This window comes from Aythya ferina, assembly GCF_964211825.1.
Source record: "Aythya ferina genome assembly, chromosome: Z".
In the NCBI taxonomy this organism is placed as follows: domain Eukaryota; kingdom Metazoa; phylum Chordata; class Aves; order Anseriformes; family Anatidae; genus Aythya; species Aythya ferina.
In genome coordinates, this window is record NC_140299.1 from 61,045,933 (window position 1) to 61,061,196 (window position 15,264).

Below are 15,264 nucleotides of genomic sequence, written 5' to 3' on the forward strand. Positions count from 1 at the left end.
GCACAGATGAAAAGGCAGACTCAAAAGTCATCTTTAGAGTGTTTTAATATTTGTTGTGACTGAAAGGCTTCCTGAGAAGACATTCTGTGTATGAGCTGGGCAGAAACTATAATTTCTGGACATTCTGAAATTAAAAAACAAAACCTAAAACTAAATAGAAAATACGTAGTTTGAATCTTCTTGTGAATATTTATTTAAATTCATGCTCAGAAACTCATTTCACTTTGTCTTAAAACTTTTCAAGAGAGGCTGGGTAACCCAGTGGCCCTTCGCATACTCATGACAGTTGGGAACAGATCTGTAGACTAGCAGAGATCCAGCATCTCTGCTTGCAGGTAGTCTATGTGGTCATACTTTTTAACAAGTAAATAAAATAATGGCAAAATTAAAAAGAGTAGTTAGCAATTGACACCATGAAGTACAGAAAGGTCTAGGCTGCAGAGGAGTTCCTCTCACTGAGATGAAAATAAAAATTGTTTCTTAGAAGCACTTTTTGGCAGAGAGTTGTGGTAAGCCAATAATAATTTGCAGCATGCTCTCTGTAAATGTAAGGAAGTACGTGCTCAGAGGCTGAACCATTGGTTCAATAAAGTATTCATTTGCTCCACTTAGAGGTGTTCATGTGAGTCAATAACTGACTGGGATATTTAATAAGGAGCTGTGCAGAGCTGTGCTGAACAGCCTCAGTAAGGTGGGCTGTGCTGTGAAGCTCCTCAAAAGCTGCTTTGTGCCACTTGCCAGGGCACAGCATTCTCACCTGATGTGCCTGGTGGCCACATCTGGCCAGATGTGTCCCTCTGTGTCTGTAGGGCCCTGGGAAAGGAGGACAGAAAAGTACAGGCTTGTAGAATGAGGAATTCACTCTGCTTCTTGCTATCTACTAAGTTTGAGGGGCCTTTACTTCTGTTGGCCACTTGTGTTTTCAGGATGATGTATGTACCTTACTGCAAGGAAGCAGTTAGACTAACCTCTTCACAGTAACAGTTTGTTTTATTTTGTGTTTGATTTAATTCAGATAGAAGCAACACGTTCACATCTCAGGGGTTTATAGCATCACTCAGCCTCACCATCTCAGGATGTGGAAACACAGAAGAATCTCAGCTTTCATTAAGAATTTTTACAGCCCTTTCCCTTACCAAAATAGTCTGAAATTTATAAACCAGAAATAGACTGATTGTAAACCAAACTCCATTGAGTGACCAGGATCATCTTTTGAAGATGCAGTGCTTTTAGACATACATCTGTAAGACAGATGAATGCCTAGATCTAGAAAAGTGAAGCAATTGGATAGACAAAATACTAACACATTCAGGAATAATTACATCCTTAAGTAAATGTTTTAATATAAAGTGGGTGGATAATTTCACTGATCTACACTGATAAATGCTGTCCTGACTCTGTCTTTGTTGAAGGAAATACCCTACTAATGCTGTTAACCCTGTGTCTGTCTGTAATCAGGACATCGGAGTTCAGGTTTGAGTGCACGCAGCATGCTGCCATTCATCTAGGGGCCACATCCAAAAGCACAGCAAAGCCACAACCTGCAGTGGCGGCAGTGCAGAGAGCCATTTCTGTTAAGTGCACTGGATTCTTGGATGCCTCCTGCTCCTAAATTCAGTTTTTGGATCTTTGCTGCTGTAGGTACTTTAGCTAGTTATATGAAAGCCAGTGTGCAGACACTTACCTGTGCTGCAGTCATGGCTCCTGATGCACTTTACTGACAGAGGTGTACCACTGCAAGCCACAGAACAAGGCAGTGCTTTGTTACACCTGCAAGTAGTTCTTGCTGGTTTGCTGCATGTTAGCACTTCATTTGAGTGTCTTCACAGGACAGCTGTGGAAACATATAAATGGAAGTTTTAGTCATTAACAGTTTGTTTTGATTTTCTTGTCCATGGGCAGTGGAAACTCAGTTCTTATGGTCAGCAGTGGAGAATAGATAAATAAGTGTTTCAAGATTGCCTGGAGAAGACCTTCTCAAACTGATGTAGATCCTCCAAGGAGAAATGCAGAAGCCTGCTTTACAGGCCTATCACAGCAAATGCTTTTTGACTGCTTGCAGTATGAAGTTAACAAACAGAAAATATAGCTCCATAAAATCACTCCACTGTTAAAATTACACAACCAGACAGACACACAACCAGGTAAAGAATTAAGATAGCTTTTTCAAGCAAATGAAAAATAAGCATGCAAACAGAAATTAAGTAATAAAATGAAATTATTAATACTAAGACTAAAATACTAATGAAATATTTGATTAGAAGCACACTCTAGTCTGTTTAACATAAATTAAAAACAAAGAATAAAGAAAGCTTGTAGAAGAGTAATCAATAAACTAATAGAACTGGGACCCATCTGAAAGGTAGCATGTGATTGTTTTTTCTCTTAACAAATAGACGACTTCCGCTGACTTTATTATTCTTGACCGTGATATAATTGCATAGGTCTCACTGACAATGCTGTGAGTAACTTTTATTTAAGGAAAGCTATCTAACAATTAGTTGTTAGATAATGTGCTAGATTCCTAAATTATGTCCAGAAAGGAAGAGGCAAAAATAAATGGTTTCACAACCTCATTTTTCTAAGGTATTACATCTGAACATCTGCACAAACGTTTGTGGTAAAAGAGTATTCTGGCTAAACTATCCAAATTTTAAAAATTTGTTGCTCTAGCAAAATATGCTAGAGTGAACTGCCTGGCTGTCACCCTGTCAGATCACTTCTGTCAAGAATATTTGTAGCTGAATTGTTGATATTCCTGATGAAACTGCAAATAGGCCAACTCTGACACTGATTTAGGTACATATATTTTCTTGGAATGAGCTGCAACAAGATGGGTTTTGATATAACTCTGTACTTTCTATACTTAGGAGGATGTGAAAATGCAACAAGTTAAAAAACAGGAGGTTCCCTATAGTAGAATGTTGTGGCTAAATATGCTGCTGCTTTTACTCTAAAACTATTTATATCACTTACACATGAACACTTCTCATGTAAAAAATACCCCAATAGACATTTTCTTGTGTGCTTTTAAATATTTAATACTCCTAAGCATGTGTATGTGACTTTATTTGCCATTGCAACCCAGCATCTTGATTTTTTAGGTACCTTTTTCTCATTCTATCACCTGAAGAAGCATTAGAAAAACAGTATGCGTGCCAGGTCAGGAGCTGTATCACAGAGGGACCTGCCTATCTGAAACTGAGCCTCAAGTTACTTTTTCACTTAATTTGTTGCCACCAGTGAGTTGAGAGGGGGCCTTTGTCATTTGTCAGTAGTATCTACTTAGTACTAAAAGAAATATATTTCGGATTTGGGCAGACTCTTGCATTCTCATTGCCAGGCATACATGATGGGTGAACATTTTCAGAACTGGAGAAAACAAACTGCAGATTGTTCAGTTTGTACGGGAGCCTTGAAGGGGGTGAGTTGCTCAGTCTAAGCAGCAGCTGTCCCTGCGATACAGCACATTAATTTTTCTGATCCAGTCTGAGGTGCCAAGCCTATAAAAAGACCCCAGGCATGTATTATTACTCCCAGGATCACCACAGCCTCCAAGTCCCAGCTATGCAACTGCACCAGTGACAGAGAGGCAAAGGAATGTGCTGATGCATGTTCATCTTATCACAAGAAGGTTTAGCTATTGACCCTGCTCTTTATCTCCCATTAGGTATTCAGGGAAAGGAGTGTTTTATTCCTCTTTAATTTTTGTTTTCTGCTGCTTGTTCTCTGATGCATCAAACCTGTTCAAAGTTGGTTTTTGCTTCCTGTCAGAGCTACTAAAAGCAGGTAAATGTCAAGGAGTTTCAAGAAGTCCCTCAGGGCTCTATATCTCTACTGCTTTACACCACTGACAAACCACTGCAGCACTGCTGTCCTGGAATTGTTCCTGACTTACACTCACACAGGGAGAATCAAATTCTGCTTGTTCTGTAGTTCTGAGTGTGACTGATACTTGTATTTTGTCATTGCTGGGAAAAATTAGGTACAGAGAAGAGCTTCTTGTCTTTCAGGTTGTAAAGAAGGGATCATTTTTTAAGCAAGTCTTCTTCATTAAGAATTTGAAGATATGTCCCTTCTAAAGATTTATATAGTATAACCGTTCATCTATGAACAACTGTGTAAAACAAATGAACAACAAAAACAAAAATAAATGTTTGATGAAAAGCCTCTGCTAAAAACAAACAAACAAAAAAATCTGGTTGACTTCATTTGTGTCATCAATTTGGAAAAAGCTCATAACCCCTGAGATGAAGACTGATGTAGAAGAAAAATGTTTATAATTTTCATTGTTGTAGAATTCCTCTTGATTTTGAGAAAATATTTGCAACCAAGAGAGTTTTCTTCTCCTCCCCCCCCCCCTCGTCACCCCCACATAAATGTATTGATTACGCTAGTAACATAAAAAGCATGCTTAATTTGCTTATGAGCATTTTTCTTGCTTGCTTAAGCATTCAAGTTCAGGGTGATCAACAGTTATCTCTCCTGACTGAAATACTGCCCATGTCTGCATTTCTTGTGAGAAATGACCAATTTCCCCCAAGAGGGCATAGAGTGGTTGTGCCTGGATCATAAAAGCCAGCAATTTGAGAAGGGAAAGAAAGGGTAAAGCTAATCCTCTCAGAGTTTAATCAAAGGGATAGTCTTCGCGTAAGTAGACCTTTCTGTCAGATATGTCTGAAGCAAGTTGAAGTTAAGCCTTATACCTTGCTTCCGTCTGACCTTTGCATTGCTTTTTTGTCCTAAGCAGCATGTTACACTGCTTTGATGTGCTCATCCTACCTGCAGAAAACTATGTAAGTGCAGCTGGTGATCAGAGTGTGTTGAAAGGAAGCTATTCTGGCAAAAACTAGAGAGTAGCAGTACACAAGGGCAGAGCTTGAATAAAAATAGGAATTCATGCAGCTTTCTCTGATACCTTCTCTATAGTCTACTTCGTGCATGACTTATATGTACATTTGTGATCATTTTGCTAGACAGATATGTTTTTCTGTTATAGTATCTGTCTTGTGATGATGGAAGACTGTTCTTTACAGTATACTTGATTTGCGTACCTTGCATCATTGTTTTCTCCCAAGAGATTTAGAATGGCTGTTCATACATCTTTTTCTGTGATACAACTGGAAGTTTCTATAGTGAACAGAGAAATCAACTATTCACCTTTTTCCTCCCTGCTTTTAACCAGGTAGACAAGAAAATTGTCCGCACAGAAATTGGAGTGCTTCTTCGCCTTTCACATCCCAACATCGTAAGTTCAGCTATGTTCCAATCCATTCCTTTTTAAAAAATAAAAAAATAAGAATGCCTGTATTCCCAAGAGCTCCGCATGGACTACTGTGGTTCACCTATATAGATTTGTGAGAGTCTTAGATTAAAGCTTTGGTTTCTTCTCATGTGCTCATTAGCAATTCATTATGCAAGACTGTTGAATTATACTTTAAAGTAAATTATTGATGTTCTTACAGAGTTCAGTCAGAAACTGTGCAAAAAGAGCTCTGTAAAGGATAGGAGAAATTTGGCATTTTCAGTCTTTGGGGAGACTTCAGCTTACTCTGAAAGATTTACAGAGAGTTATTGACGAACGCTAAAGAAAGTAGATTCTAAAATTCTTGTATTACATAGAGGTTGCAGAAAGATTTATAGCAATGAGCAACAAAAAGGGGAATGTAAAGGGAGTAAAGCCAGAAAAATAAATAAATAAATAAATAAAAAGTATGAGAGAATGTGTATAATAATGTGCTGAACTGCAAAGTAAATGAGACACCAACTTCAGCTGGTATCATCCTCTGCTTTACTGTCTAGAGTCTGTGTCTTTCTGTTGGCCCCATGATATGCCAAACAAGAAGACAAATACAAAAATGAATCCTTTTTTTTTTTTTTTTTACCAGATAAAACTGAAGGAGATATTTGAGACCCCTACCGAAATCAGTCTTGTTCTGGAATTGGTCACAGGTGGAGAACTATTTGACAGGTAAGTTGTCTGTACAAACCTCACTCTGTACCTCCCTCTGGGAAGTTATAGTCCAGGTTTTTGCTCTGCACATAGTCCATGTGTCAGTAATTACTGGAATTATTTAATCAACATATGATTTATTCACATGAGTAAATATTTGCAAGAACTAATTGCAAAAACATATTTGGAAATGTGATTATCAGGATTTTGTTTTGGAAATGTTACATGCCTAGAGAATGGAAGAAATTGTCAGTAAGTTCTGAAGAGCATATGCAGTGCAAGAAAGGTGTTCAGCAGGTGTTTAGTATTAAAGCATGCTGAAACAGACAAAAGGCAGGGAAAACTGGTAAAATCACATTGACAGGTCATCATAAAATGTGGTAGGTGGCAATCAGCCAGCCAGGAGGATCGTGTTATGTCAGATAAAAAGTTGATAAGCAGAATAGCAAAAAAGAAATATTACTTGATAGTCATTCTATTTATAAAACCTCTCCTTTTGTTACAATGGTTCTGCAAGACAGCTATTGAGTCTGAAAGTAATTTGTTCATGGTGCTGCACATCCTTGTGGAGTATACGCACATACTTAATGTTAAAAAAAAATCTATGATAGTGTTGTGACGATACTCTGCTGTTGTAGATTTGATGTTTGTTGTTGTTGTTGTTTGTTTTGTTGTTGTTGTTTTTTGTTTGTTTGTTTTAGAGCAAGAGAAAATATGAAAAGCACTTTATACTGGTTTGAGTAAATCAGTTAGTTCACTGAAGTTAGATTACAGAAAGTACAGGAAGGTACTGTGCCTTCAAACTCATGCAAGGACAGGCAATTTAATCTTCCTTCTTTGTTATTAAAGTTTAATATTTTAGAGGACTGTTATATAAAGCATGCATTGAAGACACAGTCTGAAGGGTTCTTTGACTGAGAAAACAAAAGCATACTCTTCTGTATACTGTGTTCATAGCTACAGCCTTGAGATGAACTACTTCTGAAATATAATAACAAAAACAACTCCTCTTGTAATGTCTGTGGTTCAACAGAAGAAAGGTGCGTGGTCTCTCAATAGTTAGTCAAAGCAATCAGAACAGATGTGCTACAAGTTAAACAACCAATAAGCACCAAGCTATACAGGACCCTGTGCAAGATGACTTACCTTTCACATAGCTTTTTGTATATCTACATGGCTTCAGATTAGGCATTTTTTCAGAAGGTTGAGATACTATACAGGAGTGTTTAATGAGAGTTTGCAAAGGGAAGAACACAACTAGGCCAGTAAAATATTTACTTTCTGAGCATCAACTATGTGTGTGATAGAAGAATCATAGAGTCATGGAACAGTTTGGGTTGGAAGGGACCTTCCAGACCATCCAGTTCCAAATCCTCTGCCACAGGCAGGGTCATCTTCCACAAAACTGGGTTGCTCAAAGCCCCATACTGCCCAGCCTTATACACTTCTAAGGATGGGACACCCACAACTTCTCTGGGCAACCTGTCCTAGTGCCTCACCACCCTCTGGGCTAAATAACCCCAGCTCTCTCAGCCTGTCTTCATAGGAGAGGTGCTCCAGCCCTCTGATCATCCTCATGGCCCTCCTCTGGACTTCCACCAACAGACCCATGCCCTTCTTGTGCTGGACACCCCAGAGCTGAATCATCTACTCCAGGTGGGCCTCACATGAGCAGAGTAGAGGGGGAGAACTGAAAAGACCACATGTGATCTGGGATGTGGCACTGTGTTACATGACAGAACTAGAATTCAATATTGGGACATTTTCAACATTCTGTCGTCTGTACTCAGGATATGATTATGGCATTTGAGTACTCAGGTTGATCTTTCACCAAAATCATATGCTTAGTGGCTTGGTTTACAAGCTGGGTTACAAGTTTACAAGTTTGGTTTGGTTTTACAGTTTGCTTACAAAAAGCTGCCTGGCATTGACTGAAGAGAGATGCTTACTAGAATTGCGGTGCCCCCTTGTGATGCTACAAATGAGAACTAATACTATGGAGCTCTTCTGAGTTAAGCCCCCTCCTTTTCTCCATATATAACAAAACTGGAAACTTTCGCAATGCAGTCTTATCTGGTATGTGATCTGGAAAAAAAAAAAAAAAATAATAAAATTATTTTTAGCTGTTAAAATAGCAATTGAAGTATTACTTTGCTCTTCAAGCTTAGTCCAAAAAAAACCACCTCTAACAGAAATATGCAGCCAAGATGTTCTACTCTAATAACATGAATTAAATGGTAGCTGTCCCTTTCTTCTTTTTCAGCAGGGCTGAAGGGCTAACTCTTGTATTATGAGATACAGTGGCTGTCTTTTGAGTTTCACTGAAAATAAACTTCGCTTTCTTAGAATTCCCCTTTCATGCTTTACCTTTTCAATCTGTATATCTTTATACCAAGTATGAAGGATAACATCCTGAATATTCTGACATAGCAAGAAACTCAGTGCACTCCCTCCACTGTGCTTGCATGACTCCTGTCTCAGTCTAAAGCCAAACAGCTCTGGGAAATCTCCTGCTGGACAGTGAGGTTGTGTCAGATATGGATGGTAGACTTCACGAAGTCTCAAGAATCTCCCTTGTTTTTGAGACAAGACACTGTACAGAGAGCATGTGGGCAAGCAGGACTGTGATGTGGGCAGGGACCACCCCATGGGTTTGCAGGACGTTACGTGCTTGGTGGACAGCTATATGACTTTGTAAACCACCTGCTATACACAGACAGCAAAGTGACTTTTGAACTCTGAAGGAGCTGTCGTTTGGCCTCTTCCAAATTATCTGCTAGCGGATAATAGAACTGGATCAATTACACTGCTGTATCTGCTCTCCTTGCTATGAACACATTCATTGGTGTTACAGGTACTGCTCATTCTGATAACATTAAGATACTTTTTTTATTATCTGTTTTACTGCTTTCTGCCATTTGCCCATTCTTCTTTTACACAGTATTTGAGCTACAGGTGAGCAAATTTGTTCATACACTCTTTCCCCTTATCATAAAGGCGATTTTGAAAATACCCAAGTCAGATTCACTCTCTGGAATTGTACTACTTTTCCTGATGTTCTGCAGGTTTCATGCCACTCTAACACAAACTTCCTTCACCATATTTAGTATTTCTATCATATAATCCATGTTACTGCTTAAATAACCTATCATATGATGGTCAATTATGTTACCCCAAAGGCAATAAATTCAAACAAAAATGTCTGTTACACACCTAGCTAGTATAATTGGATCAAGTTGGTTTTGCTTGTATATTTAAAAGGCTGTTTCTCAGACTTCATAAGTCACATTGTAGGCCATATTCTGACATGCCATACACAATAAATACAACTGCACACCAAATTGGAGAAGTTTAAATAACAATACTTATTGCTAGTTCGCATGATGACTTTCATCACCCCAGTAAGTGAGCAGTAACAACGGTTGTGAAATAAAACAAACCAATGACCAAAACAGAGAGAACACCAGTAAGTCTAATAGGTGTAAATTAAGTGAGATTCTAGTTCATTCCTAAAGCTGTGTCTCCAGCCCAGTTCTGGCAGACATGCCTTTAAAATTGTTTGGCCTTCCTCTTTCTTTCCTGGGTGTTTGAAACAGCCATGCATGCTTGAAGAACATTTTAAACTATGGCATTGTGACAGAGTCCTGAAGGACAACTCTGATGCTTCTGAGCATCCTGGCCCTGTTATGTCTAACAGCACATGGCTACGTTTCTTGCACTGCTGCAATACTGATGCCAGTCTTCACTGGTGCTGGGGCATGATCTCACTGAGAAAAACAGAAATCCAGATGTAACCCAGCTATTCAAATGCATGGTACACTGATTGCACTAACATTCGTCCTTGCTTTCTCTGTCTGCAAGACCAGTCTTTTAAGGACATTTTTTCTACTACATTTGTGGGTAGGAAATTGCAGGGTGAGGAGAAAGTGTAGGGAAAAGATCAGTTTTCATCCCTCTATCATATCACCCTTCTCACCACATCTTCTTATGAAGTGTGTCACTGAGTTCAGACCATAGACACATCTCTTATATGAGAAGTCTGAGTGATGGAAAGAAATAATTAAATTGAGTTTTATTATTTTTTTGTATGACATTATATCGTGCATACAGAATAAAATGATAAACCCTGTGTGGATACTTTAAAAGGCAGATTTATAATCAAAAAGCTTTTCTCCATTTCACCTCTTCTCCATTTCAAAGGACAAAGATAATGGCAGAATTGATGGAATTAAGCCTCTAAATACTCTCAGACAGATAGAACTGAATTCAAGCTCAAATAAATTAAATTAAACATTTTAATATAAATTTAAGATGTCCATGGGAAAAAAAAAAAAAGAAAAAAAAAAAAGTTAAATTCAGTAGTGGTCAGGGAATGTAGAATGACTTGACACCATAAAAATTGATGTCTTTTTCCTAGAAAAGATATTAGATTTGACTGTTTGATAGAACCAAATTGTTCACCAAGCTATTTTTTTAACACACTGATTAATAATCAGTAAGCTTTAGACTGTTGCAAGTTTGTTTACATATGTACTCAATCCTCTCATATTCTGTTAAAACCTTTGATTACTTTCATCACTTTTCTTTACAGTTCTTTTCTATAAAATAATGACCTAAGCTTGGTTCAGTTATATTTTTCTCTTGTCTCTTCCTTTTACCCTCCATCCCTTCATCACTCTCTACTTAAATGTAATTGCTGGATACTTTGACTTTCTTTTCTATTGGATGTGTTTCATCAGATTCTTCGTCCCTTTGTTGATCTGGTTTTGCTTCTACCAATTAGCCTCTTTATTGTGACAGGCAGTAATAGGTCTTGCAGTTCAATGAAGTCTGGTATCTGTTTTTTATAAGCTACATTTTCTTGAAGTTGGTCTTTTCCATTCAGATTTTATTGATATGTATTGCCTTTCAGCTGAATCACTGATACATCACATTTACAAATATTAATTTCAGCAAAAGGCTCTACTTTAAATTAAAAGAAAAGAATAGCTTTACTTAAACGTAATTTTGCTCAAAATATGTGCAGATTGATAAGAATAGTTTTTGTTAGCCTATTTCTTTTTTGTGTTTGAAATGATTATGATAATCCATATGTTTTCTTTGTCTATACTTTGTCATCTTGACCACAGGCTCTTTTGTTCCTTTCTTCGTTTCATTATTAAGTACATCAACCATTGTCTAAAAGTACTGCCTATGGCCGACTACCTCTTGGTTCACTTTTCATTTCAGATTTCTTATAATTTCCTCTGAAACATAGATTTAAACTGATAGTACCTTCTTTTATGGTAGCATATATAGGAATTACTTTTTCTAAAGAACTTGCCTTTTTAAGAGATACTGAAATGATTGCCTCTTGTGAACAAAATTTCCTGAAGCCTTCTTGTTTCTGCATCTGGAAATTAGAATTGCTAAGGTACATGTAAAAGAATAAGAGAATTTACTGGTCCCAAAAGTATGGGTGTTTTATAAATCAGTGGCAGAGTAGTATCTTTTATTTGTTTCTGCTGCCTGGTCCCATTAAGTGGTGGCAATTTGTCTTCTGAGCATGAGTCACAGCAGTCCTTTGGATTCTATTTTACATAAGGAAGATAGAGCCTCCTCACTTTTTCAGGACTGTGAAAAAAAAAGAAAAGAGGAAAAAAAAAAAAAGTCTGACTGGCTTCACCAAATGTGCCCTATTCTATGAAAAACAGAAGGCAACACACAAATTGGCTCTAGTAAAAGTGCTTACTGATGTCATAATAGCTCATTTAGTGTCTCTTGATTTCAGCTGTAGTAATGATAAAAAACAGTAATTTACAGAATAAAGAGGTGTGTGTTATGGCTCATTTGTAGGCTTTCTAATGTAATTTGATATTTCTTTCATGTACAGAATTGTAATAATGCCTTTAGATTTGTTTACAGTCAGCACCTTATTCTCCATCACTAGCCACAATTGCTCTAAGTCAGCCAGTGTCTATTTGACTACAACATTCTCTTCAAGACAAGAAATACAAATCATTTTTGAAATGGTTGTATATAAGATACGACTTACGGTGTGGTCAGTGCTTGCACTTAGATGAAATACCAGGCACCAGAGGACACATAATTACGGCTCTATATATATGGATAAATGACTCAAACAATGATGATGGTGTAATTATAATACTGGCTGGCTTCCTGCCACTCTCTAATTGTGAACTGATGTAACATTAAAGCTTGCCTGGTTCTTAACTCCACCATGGAAGCCTTTTCATTTAAAACATTTTCATTTAAATTCTCCTCTTGCCTTTTGTTGTTATTGCTCATGAAACAACAGGAATAGCTTTGCAGGGATTATTGCCATGGGTTTGTCCTAGTTTGGATCAAGCTGTATGCCATTAACCCATTCAGAAAAGGGGGCAAACGTTTTTAAGGGAGAAAAAAACAGTGCCTGTGAAGCTCTAAGTTCCTTAAATACCATCAATACTGAGACTCTTTGCAATTCCACCATCACTAGCAAACTTTTTGTGCTATGATCTCATCTCTGTAATGGAATCATAGAATGGTTTGGGTTGGAAGGGACCTTCAAGACCACCCAGATTTAAACCCCCTGCCATGGGCAGGGACACCTCCCACCAGACCAGGTTGTTCAAAGCCCCATCCAGCCTCACACTGAACACTTCCAGGGATGGGGCATCCACAGCTGTTCTGGGCAACCTGTGCCAGTGCCTCACCACCCTCAGAGTAGAGAACTTCTTACTTACATATAATTGAAATCTTTTAGTTTAAACTCATTACCCCTTGTCTCAATGCACTTCCTGATGAAGCATTCCTCCCCAGCTTTTGTAAAAGCCCCTCTTAAGTATGCAAAGTTTCCTATAAAGTCTATCCAGAGGTTTCTGTTTTCTAGGATAAATAAACTCAGTTCTCTCTGTCTTCATAGGGAAGGTGCTCCAGTCCTTTGACGTGGACCATCATGGTCCTCCTCTGGACTTTCTCCAAGAGGTTCATGTCCTTCTTGTTCTGAGGGCCCCAGAACAGAACTCAGAGCTCCAGGTGGGGTCTCTCAAGAACAGATTAGAGGAGGAGAATCACCTCCCTCAACCTGCTGGCCACACGTCTTTTGATGCAGACCAGGATACAGTTGGCTTTCTGGGCTGCATGTGCACATTGCTGTTTCATGTTGAGCTTCTCATCAACCCACAACCCACTGCTTCTCAGAGCTGCTCACAATCTGTTCTCTGCCCAGCCTGTATTTGTGCCTAGGATTGCCCTGATAAAGGTGCAGGACCTTGTACTTGGCCATGTTGAACTTCAGTATTTTGTCACAGGCGCACCTCTCAGCCTGTCCACATCCCTCTGGATGGCATCCCTTCCCTCTAGTGTGTTGACTGCACTACAAAGCTTGGTGTGCTGAGGGTGCACAGAGTTTCATTGTCCTTGTTACTGACAAAGATGTTAAACAGTGCCAGCCCAATACTTAGCCCTCAGGAACACTACTCGTCACTGATCTCCAGCTGGACATTGAGCCATTGACCACAACTCTTTGAGTGCAACCATTCAGTCAATTACTTACCCACCAAGTGGTCCATCCATCAAATCCATGTGTCTCAAATCTAGATATAAGGATATCATGGGGGAGTGTCAGATGCTTTGCACAAGTCCAGGTAGATGATGTCAATTGCTCTTCCCCTATTCACCAATGCTATAACCTATTGTGGAAGGCCACCAGATTTGTCAGGCATGATCTGTCCTTAGTGAAGCCATGTTGGCTGTCACTAATCTCTTCCTTATTTTCCACATGCCTTTGTATAGTTTCAAGGAGGATCTATCTCACAATCTTGCTGGGCACAGAGGTGAGACTGACTGACATGTAGTTCTGTGAGCCTTCATTTTTTCCATTTTTAAAAATTAGGGTTTTATGTTTCCCCTCTTACAGTCAGTGGGAACTTCACCAGACATCCACCACTTCTAAAATATGTTGGGCAGTGGTTTAGCAACTTAATCCACCAGTTTCCTCAGGACCCATAGGTGTATCTCATAAGGTCCCATGCTCCTTCAGGTTCCTTAGCTGGTCTCAGACTTGTTCTTCTCCTACTGTGGGTGCTTCTTCATTCTTCCAGTCTCTGCCCTTGCCTTCTGGGGCCTGGGCTATGTGGCTGAAACTCTTGCTGGTGAAGACTGAGGAAAAAAAAAAAAAAAAAGTAGACATATTATGTAGACATGTCCTGAATGCTAGGGAAGATAGACATACGCCTCTGTTAATTTAAAAAGAAATAGGATCAAGTCCTTGCTGATTTCCTCAATTATCTACAAAATTAGCTTTCAAATTTGTTTGAAATGCAGAGTTCTTAACAGCTCTGTGCAGGTGACAAGGTTAAGTATATACCTACAGACTCTATAACTGTAGACTATAATGTTTACAGGAAGTGTCTGACAGACCCAAGAGCTAACATTGTTTCTCCTGTGCCTTGATTAAAGATCTTTCCTTAAACTATAAAAACAGTTAGGATATGACTGTTTCGTACATTTTATTTCTCATTGATTTTTCTAATTATTTTATGACAAGAGTACAATGGGAAGCCAAATATTTCAGGAAGAAGTACAGTTATCCTAAATATTCAGGGCACCAAAATTCTTGTCCTAAATGACAAGTTGATCGTACAATGAAAACCTGAAAAGTAAATTCTTTTCAGCTAATGTACTTCTCAGTTCAATGTTGAAGCTTAACTGCTGGAGTAAGGAACATATTACAACATCCATGCACTCTTAAGAGGTGCCAAAACCACTGATGGACTGAAGAAGGTGAACCTTAAATACTCCTGAACTGATTATACAAATGTTCTTATGCACTGTGACATAAAGGGATATATGTACATTTTATATTATGTATGCCGTATTCATCTTCAGAATTTAATGGCCATGTGCTTCAGTCTTTTGGGGAAGGTAACAGTATGCCAGAGGGAGCTGTAGTGCAATGTGGACAGGACAGCTACAGCGGTGCTTTTTTAACATGGAGGGCTGAAATGAGGTTATTTAGCTGAGCTTGGGCAGTATCTTTCAGCCATTAAAAACTATTAAAAATGTCTTGAACCATCAAAAAGATGATTAAACTGAAATTAAACTCTGAAAGATGAACCTATGTTTTTAAAAATGATGGACTGAACTGTTCTTACTAATTTCAGTGAAGATGGCTGAACAATGGCTCCTTCTGAAGATGTGGCTATACTTTTATATTATCCAGGCTTTTAATGGTTAAATCCTGTTTTAGCTAAGAGGGTGTTTTTTGGGCTTCTTTTTTTTTTTTTTTTTGGTTCTGTGGGTTCTGTAGAAATGCTCAGTAGGAAGTA

At 38.4% G+C, this 15,264-nt stretch overlaps 1 protein-coding gene across 1 annotated transcript in view; it reads left to right on the forward strand.

The window, feature by feature from the left end:
* CAMK4 (calcium/calmodulin dependent protein kinase IV) overlaps positions 1-15,264 on the forward strand; it is a 162,952-nt gene that overhangs the window by 83,275 nt on the left and 64,413 nt on the right. The window contains exons 4-5 of the mRNA XM_084505335.1: positions 5,186-5,248; positions 5,889-5,971. Coding sequence (XP_084361461.1) covers positions 5,186-5,248; positions 5,889-5,971 — 146 coding nt within the window. The remainder of the gene's footprint in view (positions 1-5,185; positions 5,249-5,888; positions 5,972-15,264) is intronic.